Source organism: Lepisma saccharinum, chromosome 10, assembly GCF_977018435.1.
Source record: "Lepisma saccharinum chromosome 10, izLepSacc3.1, whole genome shotgun sequence".
Taxonomy (NCBI): domain Eukaryota; kingdom Metazoa; phylum Arthropoda; class Insecta; order Zygentoma; family Lepismatidae; genus Lepisma; species Lepisma saccharinum.
Window position 1 is genome coordinate 34482147 of NC_139238.1, and position 24141 is coordinate 34506287.

The window sequence follows — 24141 nt, forward strand, 5'->3', positions numbered from 1 at the left end:
AAACAGAAACCCATATGCAATTTCTTTCACAGGAGAACAATGAATATTATTATTAATAAAATAAGGTATAGCTTACATTGTGGATGTAGACTTCAATGTTTTCATACACACCTTATTTTATAATACATCAACACCACCTTACATTCAAAGGCCACACAAAGTATTTTTTTCAAAAAGAAAGAGTGTAGCTATCATAGTGATTCTGAAGACAGGTAAGAAAATAAGACCAATAACAATATCGCCATTTTCTTTTTATCTTAAACCTTCCCAATGAATAACCATTAGGTTAAACGTGATTTCTAATTTGTTTCATCTCTTCTGAATACTTCTACCTAATTGTATGCCAATTTTTGTTCTATGATGTAAGTATTTGATATACCAAGGACTATATGCACATTGTATGACACTATATGTCATTTAACATCAATTCTTGTGCAATGCATTTAACAAGACATGCCCAGATGTCCACTTCAACGAAACAGAAGAAAGGCTGATTTGCACACTTTGTGATGGTAGTTATTGTTTCTTTTAAACCCACAGCTATACACTTTTCACGTAGTGTGAACTACACACTACAGTAAATTACTCATACACAGATCACAAACCCACATATGACGAAAAAAAAAAGTTTGTACATCCTTTGGTGGGTTTAAATTAACATGGCAGAAATGCCACAACACATTGACCCTTTTATATTTATCTTCTCGGCTCTTTTTCAGCAAAACAAATTGAGGTACCTGCAACGAAAATTTAAAATGTTGATAACTTTGATGCCAAACTTATTTTTATGCATGTAATTGAGTGTGCAAGCTTGCCTTATTTTTATAAATACATTTTACTTATGAAACCACAGGTGCTCAATTGAACACCTACAAGCGTTAATAAAAACTTGAAGCTGATGTTTAACATTCAATAAAAGTTGTAAAAATAATTTTGGAACACATTGTATAACAAATTAATACACCACTGTACGATAATATGTCAATGATCTTAAATGTTTGCTCAACGACTGTTAGATATTATATTATGTACGGCTCAGCCGATATCGCTTTCAACCAATACTGATACAGACCCCGATACCTCTTGTCGATTCTCAGAGATACTGATACCAATGCTTGAAAATTATAATCATTGAAAGTTGTTCAAAATATTGATTAATATTAGTGCGAGAGTATTCCACTCCAATTACCGTATTTACTCATGTATAATGTGCACTTTTTTCCAAAATTTTTGTCCCCAAAAAGTGTGGTGTGTATTATGCACGGAATAATATTTTAATGTTTACAGAACCCTATCATGTTATATATCGTTGTAAAGCTTGAATTCTGCAGCTTCTGGATATTGCAACAGTATTCCATTCAAGATGGTGACACTTATGTGCAATGCGGTTGAAATAACCTCATTACAAAATGAAGGAATGTTCTGATTTTTATGGTACTTTGTATGAAAGCTTACCTTATTTTTATGAATACATTTTACTCATGCAATCACACGTGCTCAATTGAACAATTGAAGATAAGGAGAAAGAAAATAATCAAAATGTATTACTGGCTAAATAATATGACATATGGAGTGTGTAAATGCCTTAATGGAAGAAATCTTGTGCTGCTAACTGCTAGTTTGAGGGTTCTGAATGTGCCTCCTATAAATGTTTCGTTAGTCATAGAAAAAGTATATATTTTGAAGTTCTTTTAGAAAAAGTAAAGAGGAAATGAGCAAAACAACTTATAAAAGTTTAAAGGCCATGTGCCACAATTTTTCACTTTGTAATGTAATGTCCTTCTCTTGGTCCACATAGCAACAGCTTTACGATCTACAACTAAGAAAGCCATTTCTTGAACCTGGATTGTACTGTGCATTATATACGATATATAATTGTTGGTCACTTTTCCCTATCAAAAACCAGGGTGCGCATTATACACGTGTAAATACGGTATAAGCCTAAATTTAGCAGTGTTTTGCATTAAAACATTAAAAAATTACACCAGATTATAAAAATACCTGTTACAAAATCACAAAATATTGGTACTAAATCAATGGAAACATCAAATTTTGCATGACTTTCAGGACAAATGTATGATCTATTAAAATTCTTGATAGAATTTCCAGTTTTCCCCACCAGTTTTAACAAAAACATTGAACACAGTTTGACGTAAGATGTAAGAACAGGACCTACAGAGCACGACCAGTGATGAAGGCGGTGAGCAGTGAGGTGCGTTGCTAATGCAAGACAGCTGTTGACCATGAGGCAGATTTTAATTTTTTATCATTTTACCCTTTTAACAATTCTCATAATTCTTTTTACCTTTTTGATGTGATCCTATTGGATAACCCCGAAGAACCCAGGAATGAATTCAAAACCTTTTAAACCACACTTAAATAAAACTTGTCTTTTTATTAATAACTTGTAATCAAGGGGTCACTTTAAACTGTAGGTCCAGTCGCAATTATCCTTTCTGTGCACAAAGTGGATTAAATCTTCTCCATCCTACTGATGAAGTTAAATGATGTGGTGAAAACCAGAGGAAAATAAAGGTATGTGCCCAAAGCAAGGGCTACCACTCATTTTGCAAACCAACACCCATGATTTTTCCAGAACACACTATAATGCTTTAATACAGTAATAAAGCCTTCGACTTCTCATGGTAATCAGGTTTATTCAACACTGTTGAAAAGGATGGTTACAAAATATATGGTCATTTTTATAGGAAATGCCTTCACGTAAGAAGCTGGTTAGTTTGTGACCAGCAGATTCTCACAAAATGATTATACAGTATGTTTATGTAATTTATTGATTTAAGTTGAACAATTCATTGTCATACTGAAATTAATGCCTCCACCTTATCAGACTGCAATTAAACTTCAACACACATATAATGTGATATGTTACTAATGAACACAATTTTTCATTTGTGGGTAACTAAATAAACATGAATAGCAGAGAAAAACAAAGAGCTGTGATAGAGTTCTTGCAAAAAGAGAGTTGTTGGGCACTGGAGATCCATAGCAAACTGCAGGTGGCATACGGAGAGGACGCAATTGACATTAGCAATATTAGAAGATGGATGAAGAAGTTCCGAAAGGGGGAAACCTTGGTGGAGGATAAACATCGAAGTGGCAAACCTGTAACCGCAGTGACGGATGAAAACCGAGAAAGAGTGACGATGTTCTGGGACACAGTGGATGTCATCTGTTCTTGGAACGTGGTGCATCAACAAACAGTGCTTGGTATGTGCAAGTTTTAAAAAAGTTAAGGGATGCTATTCAATGAGAAAGAAAGTGCATTGCACTTGACAGTGTTGTTTTGCACCATGATAATGTCAATCGAAACTTCACAGGCCATTGCCAAAATGAGGTGGTCAGTAATGCCCCAACCCACTTACAGTCCTGATTTAGCCCCATTGGACTTTCAAATCTCATGGAAAGCATTTCCAGGACATGAAAGACATTAAAATCACTGTGATTGCATAGGTCAAAAAACAACCAAGAATTTTTCCCAGAGTGGATTTCGGCATTGGGTTGAACAGTGGCAGAAATATATCGAAATAAAGGACAGTATTTTGAATGGCCTTAATAGATACGCAACATGTATATCTATTTTCACAGCAGAGGAGGGTTTAATTTCAGGATGACCTTTGTATTAAAGGTTGAAAATTTCTAATAATTACTTTTGTTCAACATTAATTATGTTTCATGTAATTAATTTTTGCTGTATAAATGATGTAATACACTCAACTCTCGATACAATTACCTTTCACAGTTCCCGGAAAAAAGGGTCGTTATTTCGAAGGGGTCGTTATTTTAATTTGCACCAATTTTCAGCTTAAACAGAGCTCAAATGGATACAAAGATTCCTAGGAGACGGTAAAACCATTTATCCTGGTAGTTATACAACCTGTTATGCACAGGACACATGTTGTGATAAGGAAAATAGAACATGAAAAAGTTTCCACAAAAAAAGGATTTAAATAATGTTACTTTCTTTCAATTGTGCACAGTCCTTGCTCTTTCAGAAAATTCTTACAATTCTAGTTCATGAGAAACCCGTTTGCAATGAGACGTATGGAAAGGAAAACAATCTCATGTTTATTGCAAGCGAAACTCATAGAATTTTGACACTAGTCACACTGGCGCCAGCAAAAGTCTGGAGATAATCGGGCAGAATGAATGTTGGATTTTATACGGTCTACTGGAGCATTGTCTCTCGGGAGAGCACTTTTTTTCTCCCACATGAATGGTTCTAAAGAAAAGCAGTGATTATATTGTGTGCATTTCCAACATGCTCCGAGTGTTGAAGTTTATTCTTGTGTCAGATGCAAAATAAATTTACTGTTTTGCTTATCAGGAGGCACAGAACATGAAGTTGTTTTAACTGTTGTTTTTCTTTCTGGAGATCGAATTTCGTTATCTTCAAATCAAAACAGCTTTGCGAGATTCAAAACAATGCTTGGCCCTGTTTGAGTCATTGCTGTTATCACCAAGGGACAGCTTTGCAGATGCTAGACAAAACACTGGCGCCAGCTGCAGTGTAAAAGAAGGAGGGCTGGAAGTTCGAGAAACAGGTGGACGAAGAGACATTTTAAGATAACGCAACTGTCCAAGACTGAACTTTTATCAGCAGTGTGAAGAAAGAAATTACCCTTGCTTTAAGTTTCTGTACTATGCAACAGACAATAATGCGGGCAATATTTCCTATGCAGTAAATAGCATTAATAAAAATAAAAACAGGACCTGAATTCTGCATTTATCGCATTGCCCCTCTGACATTGCCATGCACACCAGTGGCGGAGAATGAGCTGGGAAGGGGAGGGGTCACTTTTTTTATACTTGTCCTATGGTTTTTGTTAGTTTTCAAGAATGTATGCAGAACTGGTTGTCCCATTTTAGACCTCAAAGGAAAGGAAGATGGGTCCACTTTCACCCTTGCCTGCAATCACCCCGTTTGCACACAGGAGCAAGAAAATTGTGGCTGAAACAATCGGCATCACCCCCCCCCCCCTCCCTCTACACGTTTGCTGAGAGGAAGTGAAAGAAGTCACTCAGTCAACGGAACACTTTTTTGGCAAATATTAAGACATCGGCACAGTTAGGAAAACGTATGAAGCATGAGCGGTTACTGATATTGTTGCAATGTTGCACAACGAATTGATATTTTACCATGAAATGTAATGCTCTTTGTTGGTATTTTTTCATTGCTCTCCCATTAAATATATTGAACGTAAACAAATAATTTTACCCTTGATTGCTTCAAAAAAGCTAATTCCATTATGATCCGCTGAAAAGAAGGAACCAACCTGCGAGATTTCACAGTATGTGAGTAGACGAACAGGTCGACATTGCAGCGGTGAAGCAATGGCCTGATCTCTACAGCGAGGAGTATTGGAGCGAGGGTCAACGCCATTGTTCCTATCCACTTACCTAACCAGACTCCTCGTTGCAGAGACTGTGCAACAAAGGTCGCCCACCAGGCGCACGCAGGGAAGAAGACTTCATGACGGATCCGCAGTGAATGCTGGGATGTTAATTATTTTTTAGGCTGTTAGAGAGCAACAGCGTGCAAACAGTAGGCAAGGTCTTGCTGTCCCGTATCGTACAGCAACAGACAAAATATCCATGTTAGGCAAAGAAAAATATTTTGTTTTGTGGAGAATTTTAACCTAATTTACTAACCTTACTACCAATCACCAATCCAAATTCAGTTTAAAATATAACTTATCGTATACAAGTGGAGTGCTAGTTTGTGGTGTGGGCACCTGGGCTAATTGTCTATTGTCCTAGTTATTTAGTGTACTGTTGTTAAGTCGTGTTCCAACTGATACAGTTACCAATGCTTGAAAGTTTTAACAATTAAAATTTTTTCAAAATACTAATTAATATTATTGGGTGAGCCCAATTAGAAGCATTGATTTATCAGAGTTTTCCTTCAAAATATTCAACAGTTGAATCTGAACATTCAAGTACTTCTTATGTAACACAAGAAACCCAATTCTGTACAATATTGTTGCCAAACAAATGGAAACTTCAAACCTTGCATGATAATTATTAATTATACCACCTCGAAAGTATCTCATGGCATTTTGCGGATCCTGCGAAAGGGCCGGTACCGGTGAACAAATTACAACAGGTACTTTCTGATACAGATACATCGACATCGGCTCTGCCCGAATATAAATACAGGGAGTCCATAAAGTCGTGCAAAGAACTAAAACTCTGTAACTTTTTAGCTGTTGCGTTTAACAATACACATTTTTTGGGTGAGAAGGGTGGAAGTTTAAAGTTTTGTTCCGGCCACACTGCTCATTTGTCACGAAATAATGCGAAATGAACTGCAAAAAGTGAAATTAACTCTTAAACACGAAATTTAGGGTTTATTCACCGACGCGACACCTTCCGAGGTCTGAATTATCCTGAGAGTTATGCAATTCCCGGAAAATTGATTAATTCTGCTGTTAATATTGGAGAAACAAAAATTGACTCCTTTACACAGAAATAAACTTAATACTCGGATAACTACATAAATGGGCTATTAGAAGTGAAATGTTAATTCTGTGGAATAATTGTAGTTTTTAAATCAAATTTAGGATTATATTCACAATTTTAAAAGCAAAATGTCATTTTATGTAGCATTTTTTATGTGATTATTCACCGCTATAACACCGAAATTTTATTTTATTTACTGCTTTTGAACCCGAAATTGACTCAGTTTTTATACCGAAATTTTGCTTTTTTATTTACCAAAAATATGTGCCTCTAGCAATCACGTGATCATGTGACTTAAGATGGCGTCCATCCAGGAAATGGCACTGTGTGTTCTGTGGTTTGCAGAGTTAAAATCTTCTGTTTCAGTGCAGAGAAAGTTCCAGACAACATATGGGAAACCACCCCAGCAAATTCAAGTATCAAGAGATGGTATGAAAAGTTCAAGGCAACGGGAAGTGTGTCAGAATTGCTACGCAGTGGAAGGCCAGGATCGAGTGACTATGTGATTCAGTCAGTGCAGGACAGCGTGCATAGGAATCCAATGAAATCGCTGAAATGAAGATCACTGGGAATACCGAAGTCAACATTACACAAGATCGTATGCAAGAAGGTGAAGGCCCGGCCCTACAAGTTAAAATTTGTACACGATCTGTAAGCCAAAGACTGTGACATGAGTTTCTTAACGAACAATTTCAAGGTAGATGGATTGGCCGAAGAAGACCCACACCTTGGCCTGCAAGATCACCAGACTTGACACCTTGCGATTATTGGTTGTGGGGACATGTAAAGACCGAGGTGTATTCACAGAAACCAGCTAATCTGGATGACCTAAAATAAAAAATAAGAGATGTGATTCTAAATATCCCAGGAAAGCACCGTCAGCATGCAATTCTCGGTTTCACAAAAAGACTGCAACAGTGTTTGGACGTGAATGGTGCACAATTGGAGGTTTGGCGATGAACCTAACAAGCAGGAAATAAACTTTGAACCTTGCTGTAAGTACACACAAAATATTTTGTTAATAAACTTAATAGTTTTCAAGTTATAGAGTTTTAGTTTTTTGCAGGACTTTATGAACTCCCTGTACATATAAAATTATGAATATATATAAAAATTAAAATTATATATAAATAAATTATATATATATATTCGCTTCAATCACCAACATTCCGAACCAAGAGCCACCACTGGTATGAAGTGGGAAACTGGAGTTATGATGCACATAAAATCGAAGTAAACTTTTGCGGAAGCTTGGATGACAAATCATTAAGCAGGTTGACGATCTTTAGTTGGCCTATGTGGCTTTGATTATCTCTAACAGTTTCGCATTTTTATGAATTGTTACGGGGAACAAAGAACACGTTTTGAATGAAAGTGGTTACCAGAAGTTGTCGGCTACAAGGCCAAGAGTTGCTCACTCACGGGAACCTGCTGAACTCTAGGTCAGAGCTGGACAGATGGTCCAAACTTCCAGGCACCATGCATCTGTATTTTGGAACATTCCTGCGATCTTTATCTCTAATTTCTCAAGGTGGTGTATTTATCAACGAAAGGGCTTGTCCTGCCATATACATAGACAAAGACTGCAAGTCCAGCACAGTCATTTTGGACTGTCCCCCCCCTCCCCCCTCCAGTTGTCAGCAGCTCTTACAACAAGGAAACAATTCAAGGTCGATTTAAACTAACATCCAAGCACATTCGATTTTTCTCGCGTATCCAAGAGCAAACGAAATCACAATGGCAAAACAAACCTAGCACGTTAGGTAGCAGCCCTCGGGTGCAGGGTAATGTTGGCATGCTTGGGGGAGGGTAGGGTAGAGGTCAAGTACTATTGGATATCACTCAAGCTTGGTGTGGTGGTGTCTATTTTTAGATCAGACCCACTTGTGAGTGGTAGAACGCTGGTGAAGGGAATGAGTGCAAATAAAACGAGTGCAAAAAAAAAAAAAAACTTATTTTTCGGCCGATTTCCTACAATTTTTCAACTTTTTTCCAAATTTTTCACAGTTCCCGGGTAAAGGGTAGTTACTTCGAGAGGGGTCGTAGAATCGAGAGTTGACTGTATTTGGAATTTTGAGGTTGCTATAGTGACAGAAATCTAATCATGTAATAGTAATGTATCTGGTAAAAACCTCAGTAAAATCAGAGTGAAATGCATCTTGCTTTGTTTTATTTCAAGCAAAATAAGTTATATCTTTGTCTTTGTGTACTGTTTGAAGGTATTATAAACCACAATGAACTATAATAATAGAGAAGTGATGGTTGTAAGGTGACTACAAAAAGCTTTCATTTCCCTGACTTTTCCAGGCTTTGGATGTTTTTTTTCGCAGAATTCTCGGAATCTTTCATTCATATGTTGATTTCCTTGATCTTCCCAGGATTTCCAGGTCAGAGGAAACATTACAAAAGTGATCGTTACTGATAGGTGTATTAAAATGTTAAGAAAAAGATAACTTGCACGTTGTCAGGATATATTATGTTTGGTTGATTGAAAATATGTCAGTAATGTGAATGAATGGTGAATGTATGGATTGTGTAAAAATGCTGTTTGTGGTTAATAAAACCATATGCATTTAATAAAACCATATGCACTTCACTGTCCATGGGTCATATTTTTCATCGCTCATCAGTTACTTGTACAAAGTTACTAATTTTTTAATTAATTAGTTTGTATCCATAATTTGGGAGGCATGCTCATGCATTATCTGTTGATACAGGTGAAAAAAAAAATGCAGCTCACTTACCTAGGCTTCATCTCCTTTAACTTGCAGTGTAAGTGTCCTTGAGTTTCGTCAGCAAAGCATCACATGTTTTCTTAGCATCACCCAGCAGCATGTTTGTGTTAGTCTTGTAGAAAATAGGGTTGTCTACAGCTGCATATCCGACTCCCAGTGACCTCTTCATTACTATAACCTGAAATGGAATTTTACAAGTCTTCATGATTGGGGGAACAGAATACGTGGTTGAATAATAAACAAACAAACAATTATGAACATGAAGTTTCATGTTTCTGCACTGCAGAATTGGGTAGTTTTCTTCAGATTAATTTCAACAGCTCACTGCCTTTATCACTAAGGGTATGGCATCTGGAGTGAAGACGCAGTGAGCCTTCAAAATTACTCTGAAAACAAACTATCCAATTCTGCAATGCGAAAACATGAAACTTTTCCGTATGTAATACTTCAAATCGCATTTCCTGAATCCATTATGAAATATAAACAAGTTATGAACTTTTCCGTGACACCAAAATCAAAGAGATGCATGCAATTATGCACTTTCCGCATGAACAAACATGCTACCGCAGCAACTGAAACCACACATGTGCAGCAAACGTAGCATATGAACCAGCTACACCAGCACTCCAAGCAGCACACATGGAAACGACAGGAACTGCCAGCCCAGCAGTGAAGCAACATGTTCCCAAGTGGATGGTGGCATGGAAATTAAAAGTAAGTCTTGCGAGATAGGTTAGTAACTTCTTCATATATATTTACAAGTCTTGCTCATTCACACATTCTTTCCTATCCCTCCAAAAATGTTAATCCATTTTACTTTATCTCAGGAATGGAATAGTTTAATCTAAGGATGTCCAAACTTTTGTGTACTTGGGGTCAACTTACTACTTCAATAACTTGTCACAGGCGATGTTACATTTTGCTTGCAATATTCCAGATGCCTATTCTTGCATTGTCATCTTTGTGAGATCTGTCCAGGGTATCCGAGGCATTCATTTCTTCTCTGAATCATCTTCTACCCCTATGCGGGTGACACCCACCTCCTGACAGAACTATAACCTCCACCTACACCAAGCCTTGACCAATTGTGGATATCCTTCCAACCTGGTTACCAAACAAAAATCCCGAGCTGCTTCATACACCTACACGAAGAAACCTGCCACCAATCCCCCTGCACTTGTCACCCAATATCACCCTACTTCAACAAAATCAGGCACGCTCTACGTTCCCTCCTGCTCATCCTGCACAGTGATCCTGACACTAGAAATATCTTTACCGACAAGCGCAGAGTGGTTTTCAAATGCCCTCCCAATCTCCAAAACATCCTGGTCCACCACAATCCACCTACTCGCAATCAACTCGCACCTGCCCACAAATGCAACTGTCCAAGGTGCATATTTGTCACTTCCCGCACCCTCCAGATCCACACTGCCACCAGCCAATTCAGCCTCTATCCCAAAGAAACTTGCAACAGCTCTAACCTCATTTATATCATCTGCAATCTCTGTGGGAGCTTCTACCTGGGGGAAAGATCCACAGCCCTGAACCTCCGCATCACCGCTCCTTCACCCAAAACCTGGACTTTGCTGTTGCCATTCACACCAATCACCACAATCAGTATGCAAAAGATGGGAGAGGGCCTACATATCAGCCACGAGTGCAACCATATCTCCTGGCCTGAACAAGGCCACCCAGTAATGTCCCGACACACCCACCCCTCACCTTTACCTCCTCCTACACCTTTCACCACTCAGTTTTCGACAGCCTGGCGAAGGAACAACATGATTTGTTCGTGTGTGACACTGTCTACTTTTTTTTCTGGACGTGGCAACACTGTTCATGTAGCTTACTTCACAAGTCTTTTTTTCTACTCCTGAAGATGTGACATGCAGTCATGAAAATTTGAAGTTTTTCTGCATCTGGCGAGTGTTTCCTCGTGTGTCCAGGTGAACTTGATGGAGCTGTGGTTTAGTTGGTCTAGGAAGGTGGTCAGGGAATGTTCTCCATGCGTCCAGAGCACGAAGATGTCATCGAGTCAAAGATGAAACAGAGCCAGAGGAGAACCCCAATCTTACATACTGAGATTTTACATCAATCCTCATGGACCCAACATAGCAAAATCTTGCAAAATTTCCCCATACTTCCAAGTTTTTTAACCTTGATCTCCTGAGAAATACTGGAATTCCCAGAGTACACATCTGTTATCCCATACAAGAACTACTGATCAATTCAATACAATACAATTAGCACTGGTCTAGAATGGAGAATGACAAAATTGATAGTATACCGAGGTAGATTCTGGAAGGTACTACAGACAACAACAAATATAAAGGGTGTAAGAAAACTTATAAGAGTGAAATAGAAAAATTACCCCAAAGGCTACTTCAATAATGAACGATGATAGCAGACTACAAGATCAGATTTTGAAGAAAAGAACCATTTACCTGTTTTGAATTCCACACACGAAGAACAGGCATTCCAGCAATAATGGAGTTTGGATCATCCTCTGCAGCACTATTCACTGTATCATTGGCACCAATGACAAGAGCCAGGTCAGTTTCAGGGAAGTCTTCATTAATTTCCTCCATTTCCAGTACAATGTCATATGGTACACCCGCTTCAGCCAATAGCACATTCAGTTGACCTGGCATCCGCCCTACAAATCATAAATAAAAACTTGCCTTGTATTCAAGTTTGGTGAGAAATGTTATTGTCAATTCAATATATTTTTCAAGAGAAAATTTATGCAAAAATTTTGTGAAACTGGTACAGGGTTTCTACTCATTTTGGCAAATTAAATTCCTTGTTTCTTTCCAAGTTAACAACAATGTTCATAAAAGTCTGCATAATCACTGTCAGATATTACGAAATGCAGTATATGTAACTATTATATTGGGTTTTATTCTTGTGGTGGCATTTTGTCCTGGTTCTCCAGAACGTTTATAACCATATGCTACCAAGATACACACACAGCATTAGATGGCTATTCACTGTCCAGCTATAGAACCAACTTCAAATTCTATTTTTGTATTTTCAGACCAAAGGCACGGAGGGTCACATGAACCCTTGAACCAATCAGCCAGGTCTAGTCACCATGGGGAGGGGAAATTATTGTGGTATTCTGCTTTGCCAAAGGTATGCCAGATAGCAAAACAGGTGACAAAGGCATCCCCAAGAAGATCAAGGCTCTCCCCTTGAACTGCGAGGGAAGAGTGCATATTGACAGTAGGCATTTGGCAACACTACCTTTTGCAGTTCGAACCAGGGAGTCGTAACGTACCCAATTTGCGTTACACGGTACGTTCCATTTTGTAGGAGGAAGAGTATGGTTCAACTGCTGGTACCCATGTAACGTAACGAAATGCAATATCTTATAGAGTGACGTTACAAGGAACGTAACAAAATGTATTATGGTAGATATTAACGTTATAAAGGAACGGAACGAAATGAGCACATTGGAACATAACGTAATATGCAATATGGTATATACTACCGTTACAAGGAGCGTAGTAACGAAATGCAATATGGTATATATGGTATATATACTAGCGTTACAAAAACGTAACGAAATGCAACACGGTAGTAAATAACGGTACATAGGAACGTAATGAATGCAATCCTCCGTAACGGAATGAAGTGAAAGGCAATATGGTCAATTAACGTTACATAGGAATGTAACAAAATGTAAATCACTGTAGCGGAACGGAACAAAATGCAGTTGGGTACATACCATCTGCATAAGGAACGTAAATAAATTTAGTATGTTAGATGTTAACGTTACAAGGAAAGAACAATTCACAAATGTTAGGTAGTAACGTTATAGGCGCGTGACGAATATAATCTATTTAACATCAAGGAAGAAAAAGGAATAGCCCAAGTCTCTTACCTTTCAGTATATCGTATGGGATTAATGTGAAATAGCCGTTAAAAATATGGTTGTTTGTAAAAAAATGAATTTCAACCAGGGTTGATAAAGGGTCAGGAATTTTAAATCAATTCAATTCCGGTTCAGCAGGGAATATTAGCAAACATAAATGGATCTGGACTGTAAAGAGCCTCTTTATGTATTTCAATTCGTTCCAGGGACATTTTCTCCTGATCAATTGAAATACGGCACAGGGACCTTCTTTCCGGATCAATTTAAAGACGGTCTAAGTTCCATAAAGGTAAAGGTAAAGTGTTCCCCTGTGCATAGCACCACGCCATGAAGGCGTATAGGGGGTGTGGGGGTAACGCCCCACACTTTCTTGATCCGGTCGTGAGTGGGGGTGATGTGATCAGCATCACGCCCCTGACCGCCTTTACCCCCCAGGGTTTCCCCCAGGTACCCATGTTATTCGACGCTGGGTGGACGCCGGGGCCGCTTCCATCGTTAGAAAAGTTCCCGGATTTGACCGGGATCGAACCCGGGACCTTTAGCATGGTAGTCAGACGCGTTACCGACTGAGCCACATATTGAAATGAAAGAATACGCAACTTGGACCGAATTAAAACTGTGCGACAAAGAAGGTTCCGGTCTTGTTGCGGAACCCAATAGAACCCATTAGAATTTATGGGTTCGTGGACGTTTAACAATCCTGATTTGAAAATTACATTTTTGGCTCGAAATTGAATACAGCTTCCAACTAGTGTAGAAATGAGTAGTCATAGACGTGCGCACGGGGTGCAAAGGGGGGGGACACATGCCCCACCCCCTAATTATTGAAGTCTGCCGATATTTTCGACGCAGGGACAAGCAAGGTATTTTTCCATGGGCATATTAATCAGATAATAGTGTTGCCCCTTGAATTCGAAATTATCGCATTCCTGCATTCCCATTATAATAATTAATGTACATTACTATGACTGGTATCAAATTATACGCGTGAAATATATACTTTTAGCTGACATTCATTTTCTAAAGGGGAGAGGTGGCCATCCTCGCCCCCCTTCCAGATTTCCATGCCCCTATATTATTATACTTTAATCCAGAAATTTAGGGTTGAGGAATCTTATCACCGGTTATTAAACGATATTATGCTCTTGAAGAAAATTAAGTATTTTCAAGCAGATGAAAGTTCGCAAAGCAACAACGGCGGAAGAAGGTGCAGTGGCGCAACCACAGGGTGCAGGGGAGATTAGCTCTCAAACTTGTACGGAAATCAATTCTAGGGGGTTTAGGGGGCAAACATTGAACTATAGAAAGAAAGGTTGCAGAATCTAAGAGTAGCAAGACAAAAGGATACTGAAGATGGATTTAGTTTTCACGTCTGTCGTGCACTATTTCTTCCAGACGGTCAAGAGCACCTGCAAGGAGGCACAGAGGGGCAATTGCCCCCTCTTGATTTCTATCTTTATACAAATATAAATAAAGTTATATAAACTTGGACAGTTGCTGCTGATTACGGTGTACGTTTTGCCCGTGTAAGGTAATAAATAGATGTATTATTAATTTTTGAAACCCCACCGTTCATTTATAAACACACTGTATATGAGTCATTGTGAATTCGAGTCAATTAAAACATTTTGCGTTGTTGGGAGATTATCTATTAGGATAAAATTTGGACATAATGAATCTAAGTAGAGAAAATGCAACTTGTATATCAAAATTGCCATGTCCAACTGATCTCCGAAAGTAGTGTTTAGCACGTCACATTTCAAGTATATTGTAATAATCTTCAATTAGGCCAAACGTTAACGAACAAAACAACATTTATTTAACTTATAACTTCATGTTATATAAACTACATGAAATACATTTAACAAAGACAAAAGACAAAATACAATCTCTCTCCAATTCGACTTGTTCACAGTATCTCTTCTAAAATTTTTATCTTTTTCTTAACTTCCATCATATATGATTGATTGATTGATTTGAGTCCACTTTATGCACAGTTAGGCTAATCAGGACTGGACCTACAGTTTAAAGTGAAATCCCAATCACTTGTGCTTCCACCGGGTATCGAACCCGGGACCCCTTCATTACAAGGCGATGACGCCATCACTGCGCCATCGGGGAGGCCATTTCAAGTATAGTCCATGATTGTATCTAGTAGTATATGAACGAGATGTGTCCCTCCATTCAAACAATACGTGGCTTGTCCCTATAAGTGTGTCACTTATAAATTAAGTTTCCGAAAGCAGGTATTATGCATGAAGAGAACAAAAAATACTCGTGAGAAATTACAAAAATTATAAGTAAGTTCGTGGCGGGAGTTATTGACGGTTTTCCCCACAACCTATCCGCTTAAGGTTCCGGGTTCGAGTCCTGATCTGTAAATATCTTTTTTAGGTGTCTCTTCATTAATTTAATCTAATTATCATCCATCTTCATAGTTTCGATTAATTATAAAAGTCACATAAAAGCGAAGCAAAATAAGAACAAATAAAAATAATTGCAAAATGATTACAATGTCAGAACTACATTTGAAAAATAAAATGCGGACAGAAGATTCATTTCCGAACAGGTATTTGGGTAGAATTGTGTAGACAGACAGCATGCTCCCGAAAGTTGCCAATCCACGTGTAGCATGACCTTCGATACTGGGGTTGTGCTTTTTCAGGAAAGTTTGCTCGACGCTCCTCAAGCGTCTTATCAAGAATGCCTCGGTGTTTGCAGCATTACCAACTTATTTTCCGTCGGGAAAATCTTTTTTCTCCTATTTAATCTGCGGTTGACTCTACAATACAGCATATTAATCAAGATACAACAACTGAATTACGGCGAAGTAGGTTAGAAACCCTGCGTGCTCAAGAGCAGCTTCGATAAGGCACCTGAATTGTTTCGAGCTGAACCAGGAAATTGGCGATGTTTATTCCCCAAGGCCATTCTGTAAAACTAATGCCACAAGAAGTTTTCTGTGTGGATTTGTGAGCATGAAATTGTAGGTTAATGATAGTACTACAAGACGTCAAGTGGATTTATTTTTCTGTTTCGTTATTTTATATAGCTTTCCTACCTATATAGTTTGAATAACTAATTAATCATTTCATAAGCAGACAAACACGAAGAAGCCGATCCCGTGGCAAATTGGTTAGCGTAATAAACTGCGAAGTCTAATGTCGGATTAGATTGATTGATTTAGTTTATTTTACTTCGCGTTTTGTGCCTCTAGGCTAATTTGCGAAGATGGGGATGAGTGATGAAATGATGAAATTGATGAATGGACATTCACAAACAACCAAGCCCGACCGGGATTCGAACCCGGGAGATGTCGGATTAGAGCCTGGACTAGAAAATATGGATGGGTTGGGTCATTGTCTTTATACCACTTCCATCACCTATCACATCCTTTATCATCGCGATTAACCGAAAGTGGTAGACGCGAAATAAAAATAGAACCTTTGCATGGAAGTCCGAAAGAGAGGCAAGGGGGGGGGGGGGGGGGTGCACGAGCCACCTGGAAAATGAAAGTCAACCAAAAATTATATATATATCTCACACAATTCCATTTCAGCTGCAATAATATATGTTAATTATTGCATGAACATAACTAGCTAACTAACTAACTCTCTAGCCTTCTTAAACCCGAAGGTTCATGGCTGGAGAACACAGGCCTTCCATCTGTCCCTATCCTGAGCAAGATCTATATACTCTTTTCCATCCCTACCGATTTCCTTTAGGTCTATCTCAACGTTGTCCCTCCATCTTCGTCTTAACCTTCCTAAAGGTCTCTTACCATCAGGTTTCCCAACAAGAATCCTGTAAACTCCTCTTTCCTCTCCCATTCGTGCCACATGGACTGCCCACCTAAGTCTTCTTGATTTAATTATTCTAATTATCTCCTCATCCCTTTTAGGTCCAAATATTTTCCTAAGGATCTTATTTTCAAATAAGATGAATATGATAACTTCAAATTAAAGCAATGTTTTTTGAGGAGACAACACTGTTATGCACCTTGTTTGCCTCCCTCCCCCCGGAAAAACTACCTTGCTTGCCCCTCTTTGGAAAAAATCCTGCAGACGTCCATGAACCTTTAGTATCGACTTCGGAGTATAAAGCATTGATTCTTCAATGTATAGCGCGGCACGGCAATATACCGCGACAGCCTCTTACAGAGTATTTGCCAGGAAATATCAACACGAGAACAGGGATAGGAATTCCTCTTATTTTAGATTTTCTCAAACTAATTTCAAGTATCTGGTGAAAATTATTTCTATTTAGTATGCAAATAAAGGTTTTAAATTTGAATGGGCGTATTAATTTTCTGGGTTTTTCCTAGAGACGACATGAAGCACTGCGGATACGAAGGGCGAACTCAACAAAGTGCTTTGTGAGGGAAATGCGTTTCAAGTAGTCAGGCACAATTCGAGCTCCACAAAAACTTGGTAACAGTAGATCGGAATGTTTCATGCGTGATTTTCAAAGATTTTATGGAGTTTGCACTGTGCCTGGCAACTTGAAACGCATTTCCATCACAATGCACTTTGTTGAGTTCGCCCTTCGTATCCGCAACGCCTCATATTTTCAATTACTTTGAAGCATTTTGGACCATTTTTTATTTTTATAAGCAACTGCATTAATTGATAGAATGATCTTAAACATGAAACTAATTGTTTTTTCCAATGATTGACTGTTTTCTTTGCCTTTCATTACGCTAGGTCACTCAGCCGCTATCTTTGTTGTGAGCCTAGATTAAGTGTGATTGGAGCTTATCCTATATGCTTTCTTCATACAGCATGGCTGTCGGCTACATGTTTGACATCTTACAACTTCTTTCAAACATCGCTCATGAAATGTATTTCACCTATCGTCCTACGGGAATCAGAGGAACGTAACTACAAAAATTCTGTTTTCAGTTTCGTTAAAAAAAAAATCCTCTGAAGAGTATTTGGAGAAAATCGACATTTTCCACTTCTAATTCTTATCTGTAAGGCGGAGTCACGTTTAAGAGTCATATTCCTAAGAATACATTATTTCCTCTCCTATTAATTTGATAAATTAGAGTTAAGTCGCTCTGGTTCTCACACACGCTATCAGCCCCTATTTTCCAAAATTTGGCACGTTAGGTATTACGCCAGATGTGTCATTTGGGTATGATGCATTTTTGTTATATGCCTGTGGAGATTCGAACAGTGTTCTCGGCTTGCGAGCCAGGTTATATCGGCGTCAGCGTCCAACGTTTGGAGCGCATACATTGCTCTAAGCAGGATGCTCTCTACCTTATGATGGGAGCAATCTATGCGCTCGAAACATTGGACGCTAACGCCAATTTAAGCTGGCTCGCATGTCGAGAACACTTCGTCAGGAAGCTACACTTTTTTACCCATGAAAGTTATTGTCCGTGGCCTGCAAGCAAAGTTCTTGCAACAAACTGCCTCGAGAGAATTATGCGTAGGCTATGTGTGACTTTTCTGTTTCTCAGACCACGTGTGACTATCTACAAATTATGTGAAACAATAACATAAACAACTTCCCATCTGAGTATGAGAAACCACTTGCATTCTAGCCGGGTTCGATTCCTGGTGGAGACACAGTGATTCGAATTCCACTTTAAACTGTAGGCCCACTCCCAATTAGCCTATCTGTGCATACAAGTGAACTTAAAACAAGACAAACTTTCATTCTAACCTCAGTCATTTGTGGGAGCTGCTTAGAAGTAGTAGTGTTGACTGCCATGACTAAAATTTCTGGATCCAAGTTCACTTCCTCTCAACGATTTTATTTGTTGTTTTAAGTCCCCTTTATGCACAGTAAGGCTAATCGGGACTGGACCTACAATTTAAAGTGGGATCCGAACCACTTGTGCCTCCACCGGGTATCGAACCCGGGACCCCTCTCTCGACGATTTGACTGAGTCTGCACTCCTGCGCCACACTCCGCTGTCTATGCAATGTAGTTTTAAAAGTTGTTAACTGAGGTATCCTAGTCAGCAATTCCACCGCTGCCACCGGTTAGTCAAGGTGTGACTCATCATCAGCCATGCTCGGGCGAAATGCAACTCATTAAACCGTCGCGGACGAACTGTGGTATTTTTCTAGGAATTTCGCTTTCGGACCAAACGCTACTGAACGTACAGCAGTCCCAGTGCCTGCTCCAAGTTGCACAGCTGCTTTCGGAGCCCTTGGTTTGGGAAGGGGATGGGGGTGAGGAAAGGGTCTTGATTTTTCATACTGAAGCTCGTTCATTTCGTTCTCCTATTTCTCTTGGTTGAATTTTCTGAGATACGGAATCTACCTCATTTTCCTTTTCATTACGTTTTATTGCGTCACCCACGGTACTCTTACATGTACTTAACATTTTCAATTTCCCTGTACCTGCACCCTTTGGTTAGGTAAAAATAAATAGCTGCAGTTCGTCAAATGTTGTATTTTGTTTTTGTTACCCATTTTTCTCGTACTTCAGTCAGGGGCAATGGAGCTACTGGTAACAGACGTAGTTAGGAAATAGCATGAATAGTTTCTTCCCCGCACTGTAGTTGACCGATAAAAGAACTATGTAAAGTCTCGTTTCTATTACCACAAATTTTACCGCGCAACAGAGACACGCGGCATGCGACGCTGCATGTGCCAAGCATTTGTTGAAATGGAAACTGTCTGCAACATGCCGCGGCGCAAGTGCCGGGGACAAAATTGCCCCAAACGATTAAGACGCACAACGTGCGCGGCGGACAATGGAAACAGCCTGCAGCAAGTTCCTGGGGCATACGAACTAGAGTAGAAACAGACGATGCGACTACAATATGTGGTCCAACAAGATTTAATAACAATGCAAAATCACTTGCAGTCATTCTTACAAAGTTTTCGTATCCACTTTGAAGACGTAAGTCTCTCATCAACGAGTTATTTTTTGCTAGCAAACTTCTAATCCACCATCTAGGTTGTTTTCGTCTCTTTTTTTAGAAATTCATGATACGCGCCTGCCATAACCACAAAACCCGCCATACCTTTATTGTTCATCTTTACCCAAGTTAAATCACCACCAAATTATTACAATACAAGAGAAGGAACACTGACTACTCTAAAGCACTGCACAACGCTACACTGCGATCCTGCACTCCAGTGTTGTTGCGGACGTATTTTGAAGAAGTAGTTTTGAATTGGAAGCAGTACGAGTACACTAAATGACGCGCAACATGCGCCGGCACATGTTGCACGTCATGAGTCTGGAACTTGTCTGAATGGAAACGTAGCTTAACAGAAACAGAAGGCTTTCACGATTTGTCTGAATATTAAAGTGATCTCTTCTTTCACACCAAAACATAAATAACTATTCTCAGATTTGAAACCGTAACAGGGGTGTAAGGGGTGACCTTCCACGTAGTACACCCAATCGTCAACTTCATTCCACGTAGTACACCCTGGACTGCTCTTTGCAGACTAACGAGGCTCTGGCGACTGACCCTATGGCCAGTATAATTTTGTGTGTTCTGTTTTTTGTCATGTGTGCTGAGTGCCCCTTTAGAGCCTCAGCTTTTAACCTAAGTCAGAATATTTTAATATTTCAGTTATTCGATATTACAGTTACGTTATTTGTTATGGTAAGCGGCTGGACCCCGTATAACGTGGCGGTTGCAAAATAGCCTAAGTGCTGACGCACCCAAAATTAAAAAAGAAAAAATGTAACATATATATATATATATATATATATATATATATATATATATATATATATATATATATATATATATATATGAATATAGCTTTAATAAATGCCTATAAATATTTCACTATCGTTTATATTTATGTACATGTTGTTAATTTCGAAATATTGTGAAGAAATGCAGCAAAATGCTACATATTCGATTACTAATTTGAGCCACTGTACATGTTATGTTTTTATTTCATGAACAATGCGACACCACAGGTCCCGAGTTCAGATCCCAGCCTGTGTATTGTTTTCATTATTTTCTTCGTGATGTCCTTTCATCAATTTTGTCATTGCATCACCCATCCTCGTCTTCGCGATTAGCCAAAAGTGGCAGAAAACCAAAGTTAAATATAACAAATCAAATCAAACATTACTTGCAAGACAAGAATGGATAGGTTATTTTGAATCTGCTGTTATTAAAAGTAAATTGTATGTAGCTTTCCTAGACAGAAGTTTCAAACACAGAAACTGATTGATTGGATAAGGGCTGTGGATTCCTACTCGAGCAGAAAATATATATGTTTCAATTTATTACTTACAACAATAGCAAACTGATTTCCCGCTAAATCAAAGAAAACTTGCATTCACAGTTACAAATTGACGTGTTGAATGACCTTAACTACAAATTTCTCTCACTCCAATTCTGATTAATCGAACAGCACACCACAACGTGGGTCATTAAATATTTCCAACTTACTCTCGAGTTCCTCAACTAAAAATAAATTGACTGCGACACAAAAACTCCTCTCCGATAACACATTATATGCAGAGTATACGTAAGTTGAAATTCCATCATAATAATTTGAATTCTTCAAGTCGTAGCTACAAATATAATTTTTCATGCATATTTTCTTAGCAGAATATGAAGTTTCTCACTTCAGAAGGATAACATATACACAGTATTTCACAAGCGTTTTTAGTTCGAGCTAGTCGTAGGCCTAATATGAATATCAACGTGACTTCATTACTTAGTTTAAAAAAGTGCCAGGCAATCAAAATTCGAGGGTATGCCTGAAATTATTTGTAGTATCTCATGTATCAAGGGGGCTTTTTAAGTAGTAGTAGTAGAAACGTAATTATACTGCATGTTGCAACTGAAACCGTAGCCTCGAAGACCGAAGTCATTGAGTGGTCCACTCAACGACTGTTTGGTTTTTTCTACCAAACATTTCAAGTTCGAGTAGACACCTGGGCATGGCTGTTTTTTTTTTTTTTTTTTTGGAAGCATCCCTTCATAGTTTTAATATGATCATCATTCATCTTCATCGTCGCGATTATCTACAAGTGGCAGAAAAGCGATATAAAACAAGAATAATACAAAAGTATAACAAACAAAAGAGGATAAAAGGATGAACTGAGTTAATGATAGGAAGTTTTATAAAATTACTGTTTCTTGAAGAATCCTGTCCTTTGTTACGATTGTATTTCTCAGTCACGCGTTGCTCAATGTTCACGTCGACTGTCGTCCTTACGTACTTGAAAATTACTTTCATGTCTGCCTATGCTCTTCTTCCAAACGTGGTAGGTGGGCGCTCTGTCTGTTTCTACACCAAAAAGTTTAATGAACCTCCTGTCCAAGAAGACAAGAATTACTGAAAGTAATTTTCAAAATTGTAAGCGGATGAGGGCCCTTGTAAATGATAAAATATACTGTCCTTTTATTCGCTTAGTTTTGAGAATCACTTCCCATACAATTCTTGCCTTCTTGAGAGTCCAATGGCCCTGTCTAGCCACAAACCAGTTGCACAAACGCGGTTTCGTTTGTTTCGTACAACAATTCCATCTAACGTTTCGTTTCTACGTAGTTTCTACTTGCTAAAAGTGTCTTTCATATCGCCCCAGGGCGTTGTCTACTCGGCTACTTCGTGACCCAAGGTCACGTGTACAAAGTTTGAGGATTCACATTTTCCGATTTTGCGTGGTGCTGCTGCTGCTACGAGCGAACACAAGGGAAAAAACCTTGGACGAAAAGTCCCCGCGCAGCTTCGCTTCTACTCTTCAGCTCGGCCCATAAGGAAGAACGGTCAACTCTCCCCCTCCCCTCCACGCGGTAGTACAGTGCACAGGAGTTGCGGGTCTGCACAGGTTTCTTTCCTTGTGGTTCAGTTCGCCTTATCAAGGTCGTGCAGCAAATAATTATTTTTCGTCTTCCGATAGGAAAAAGCTTGCCTCTCGCTTACGTGGATGAACGCGTAGCACAGATGATTCCTTGGTTGGTCCTTTATGTTTCGTCCTTCAGCAATTTAATCTAAGCATGAATCATTCTCATCGCCAAACATACTGTATTTTTTTAATTGATGTAACACATGTAAACTGAAAGAGAGAGAGAGAGAGAGAGAGAGAGAGAGAGAGAGAGAGAGAGAGAGAGAGAGAGAGAGAGAGAGAGAGAGAGAGAGAGAGAAAGATATACATAAACGTTTTCTTGCAACAAACGTTTGTTTTCTATCGTATAAAGTGAACGCACATGTTAAAATTCATCTTGCATAGATAATCAAATTAGAACAAATCCACGTAAAGTGATTTAGTATGCAGAAAATAAATATATTTGTGATAAATACATAGTTAATCAGTAAATTCCAATAACCAGAACTTCTGTCACGCCGAATCTTGTTTACGGATGTTTTCAAACGTTTTGTTTTACAATTTCATTTTTTCACTGACATCCAAAACGAAAATGCGTATTAAAATTTAATGACTTTCAAAATGTCAAAATACTGTAATGTTAGTATGCTGCCGATCATAATTGTGAGGCTTCTTCGAAAACGCCTTCGATAACGGTATTTGCTATTCGTAACGGATATGTGTATCACTTTTTTGAAACAGACTTTTGTGGAGGGAAAGAACTGTAACGTTACAAAAGTAACGAGCACAATTATACGAGAGACCTATGTTATTCTCTCCGGAACACGGCATCGGACACGGTATTGCACATTGGAACGTCTGTATCATACCAGCTATAAATAACGTTGTTGCTTTGAAGCAAAGAGTGTAACGTTTTTACAGTCGTGACCTCAATTAAGTTACTGGTTAATTGTAACGTTACTATCACTTTCCACACACACTAAAGTTACTAGTCAATCGTGACGAACTTGTTTCTTACCCTGTAACGTTACTGGTTGCCGGCAATGGATGTAACGTTAAAGCGTCACCTAACGACCTACTGATTTACAGATCAGTTATGGTTCGGTACCGTTATGCACACCTGTAACGTAATGTTCATATACCTGAGGTAACGTTTCTGTTCATGAAAAAAGTTATTCTGTTTCTGGTTGTAACGTAACGGAAACCGTAATTGAAAATACCGTTCCATTTCGTTACGTTACGACTCCCTGGTTCGAACCTTCCCCATCTGGAGAC

General features: G+C 38.7%; 1 protein-coding gene across 1 annotated transcript in view; it reads right to left on the reverse strand.

The window, feature by feature from the left end:
* Positions 1–538: 538 nt before the first annotated feature.
* The window catches only part of LOC145993861 (NAD(P) transhydrogenase, mitochondrial-like), a 79248-nt gene continuing 55645 nt past the window's right edge, over positions 539–24141 (reverse strand). Inside the window, exons 19-21 of the mRNA XM_083129723.1 lie at positions 11660–11871; positions 9225–9393; positions 539–737 (exon numbers count right to left, since the gene is read on the reverse strand). Of these exons, the coding sequence (XP_082985849.1) occupies positions 9241–9393; positions 11660–11871 (365 nt within the window). The 3' untranslated portion in view covers positions 539–737; positions 9225–9240. The remainder of the gene's footprint in view (positions 738–9224; positions 9394–11659; positions 11872–24141) is intronic.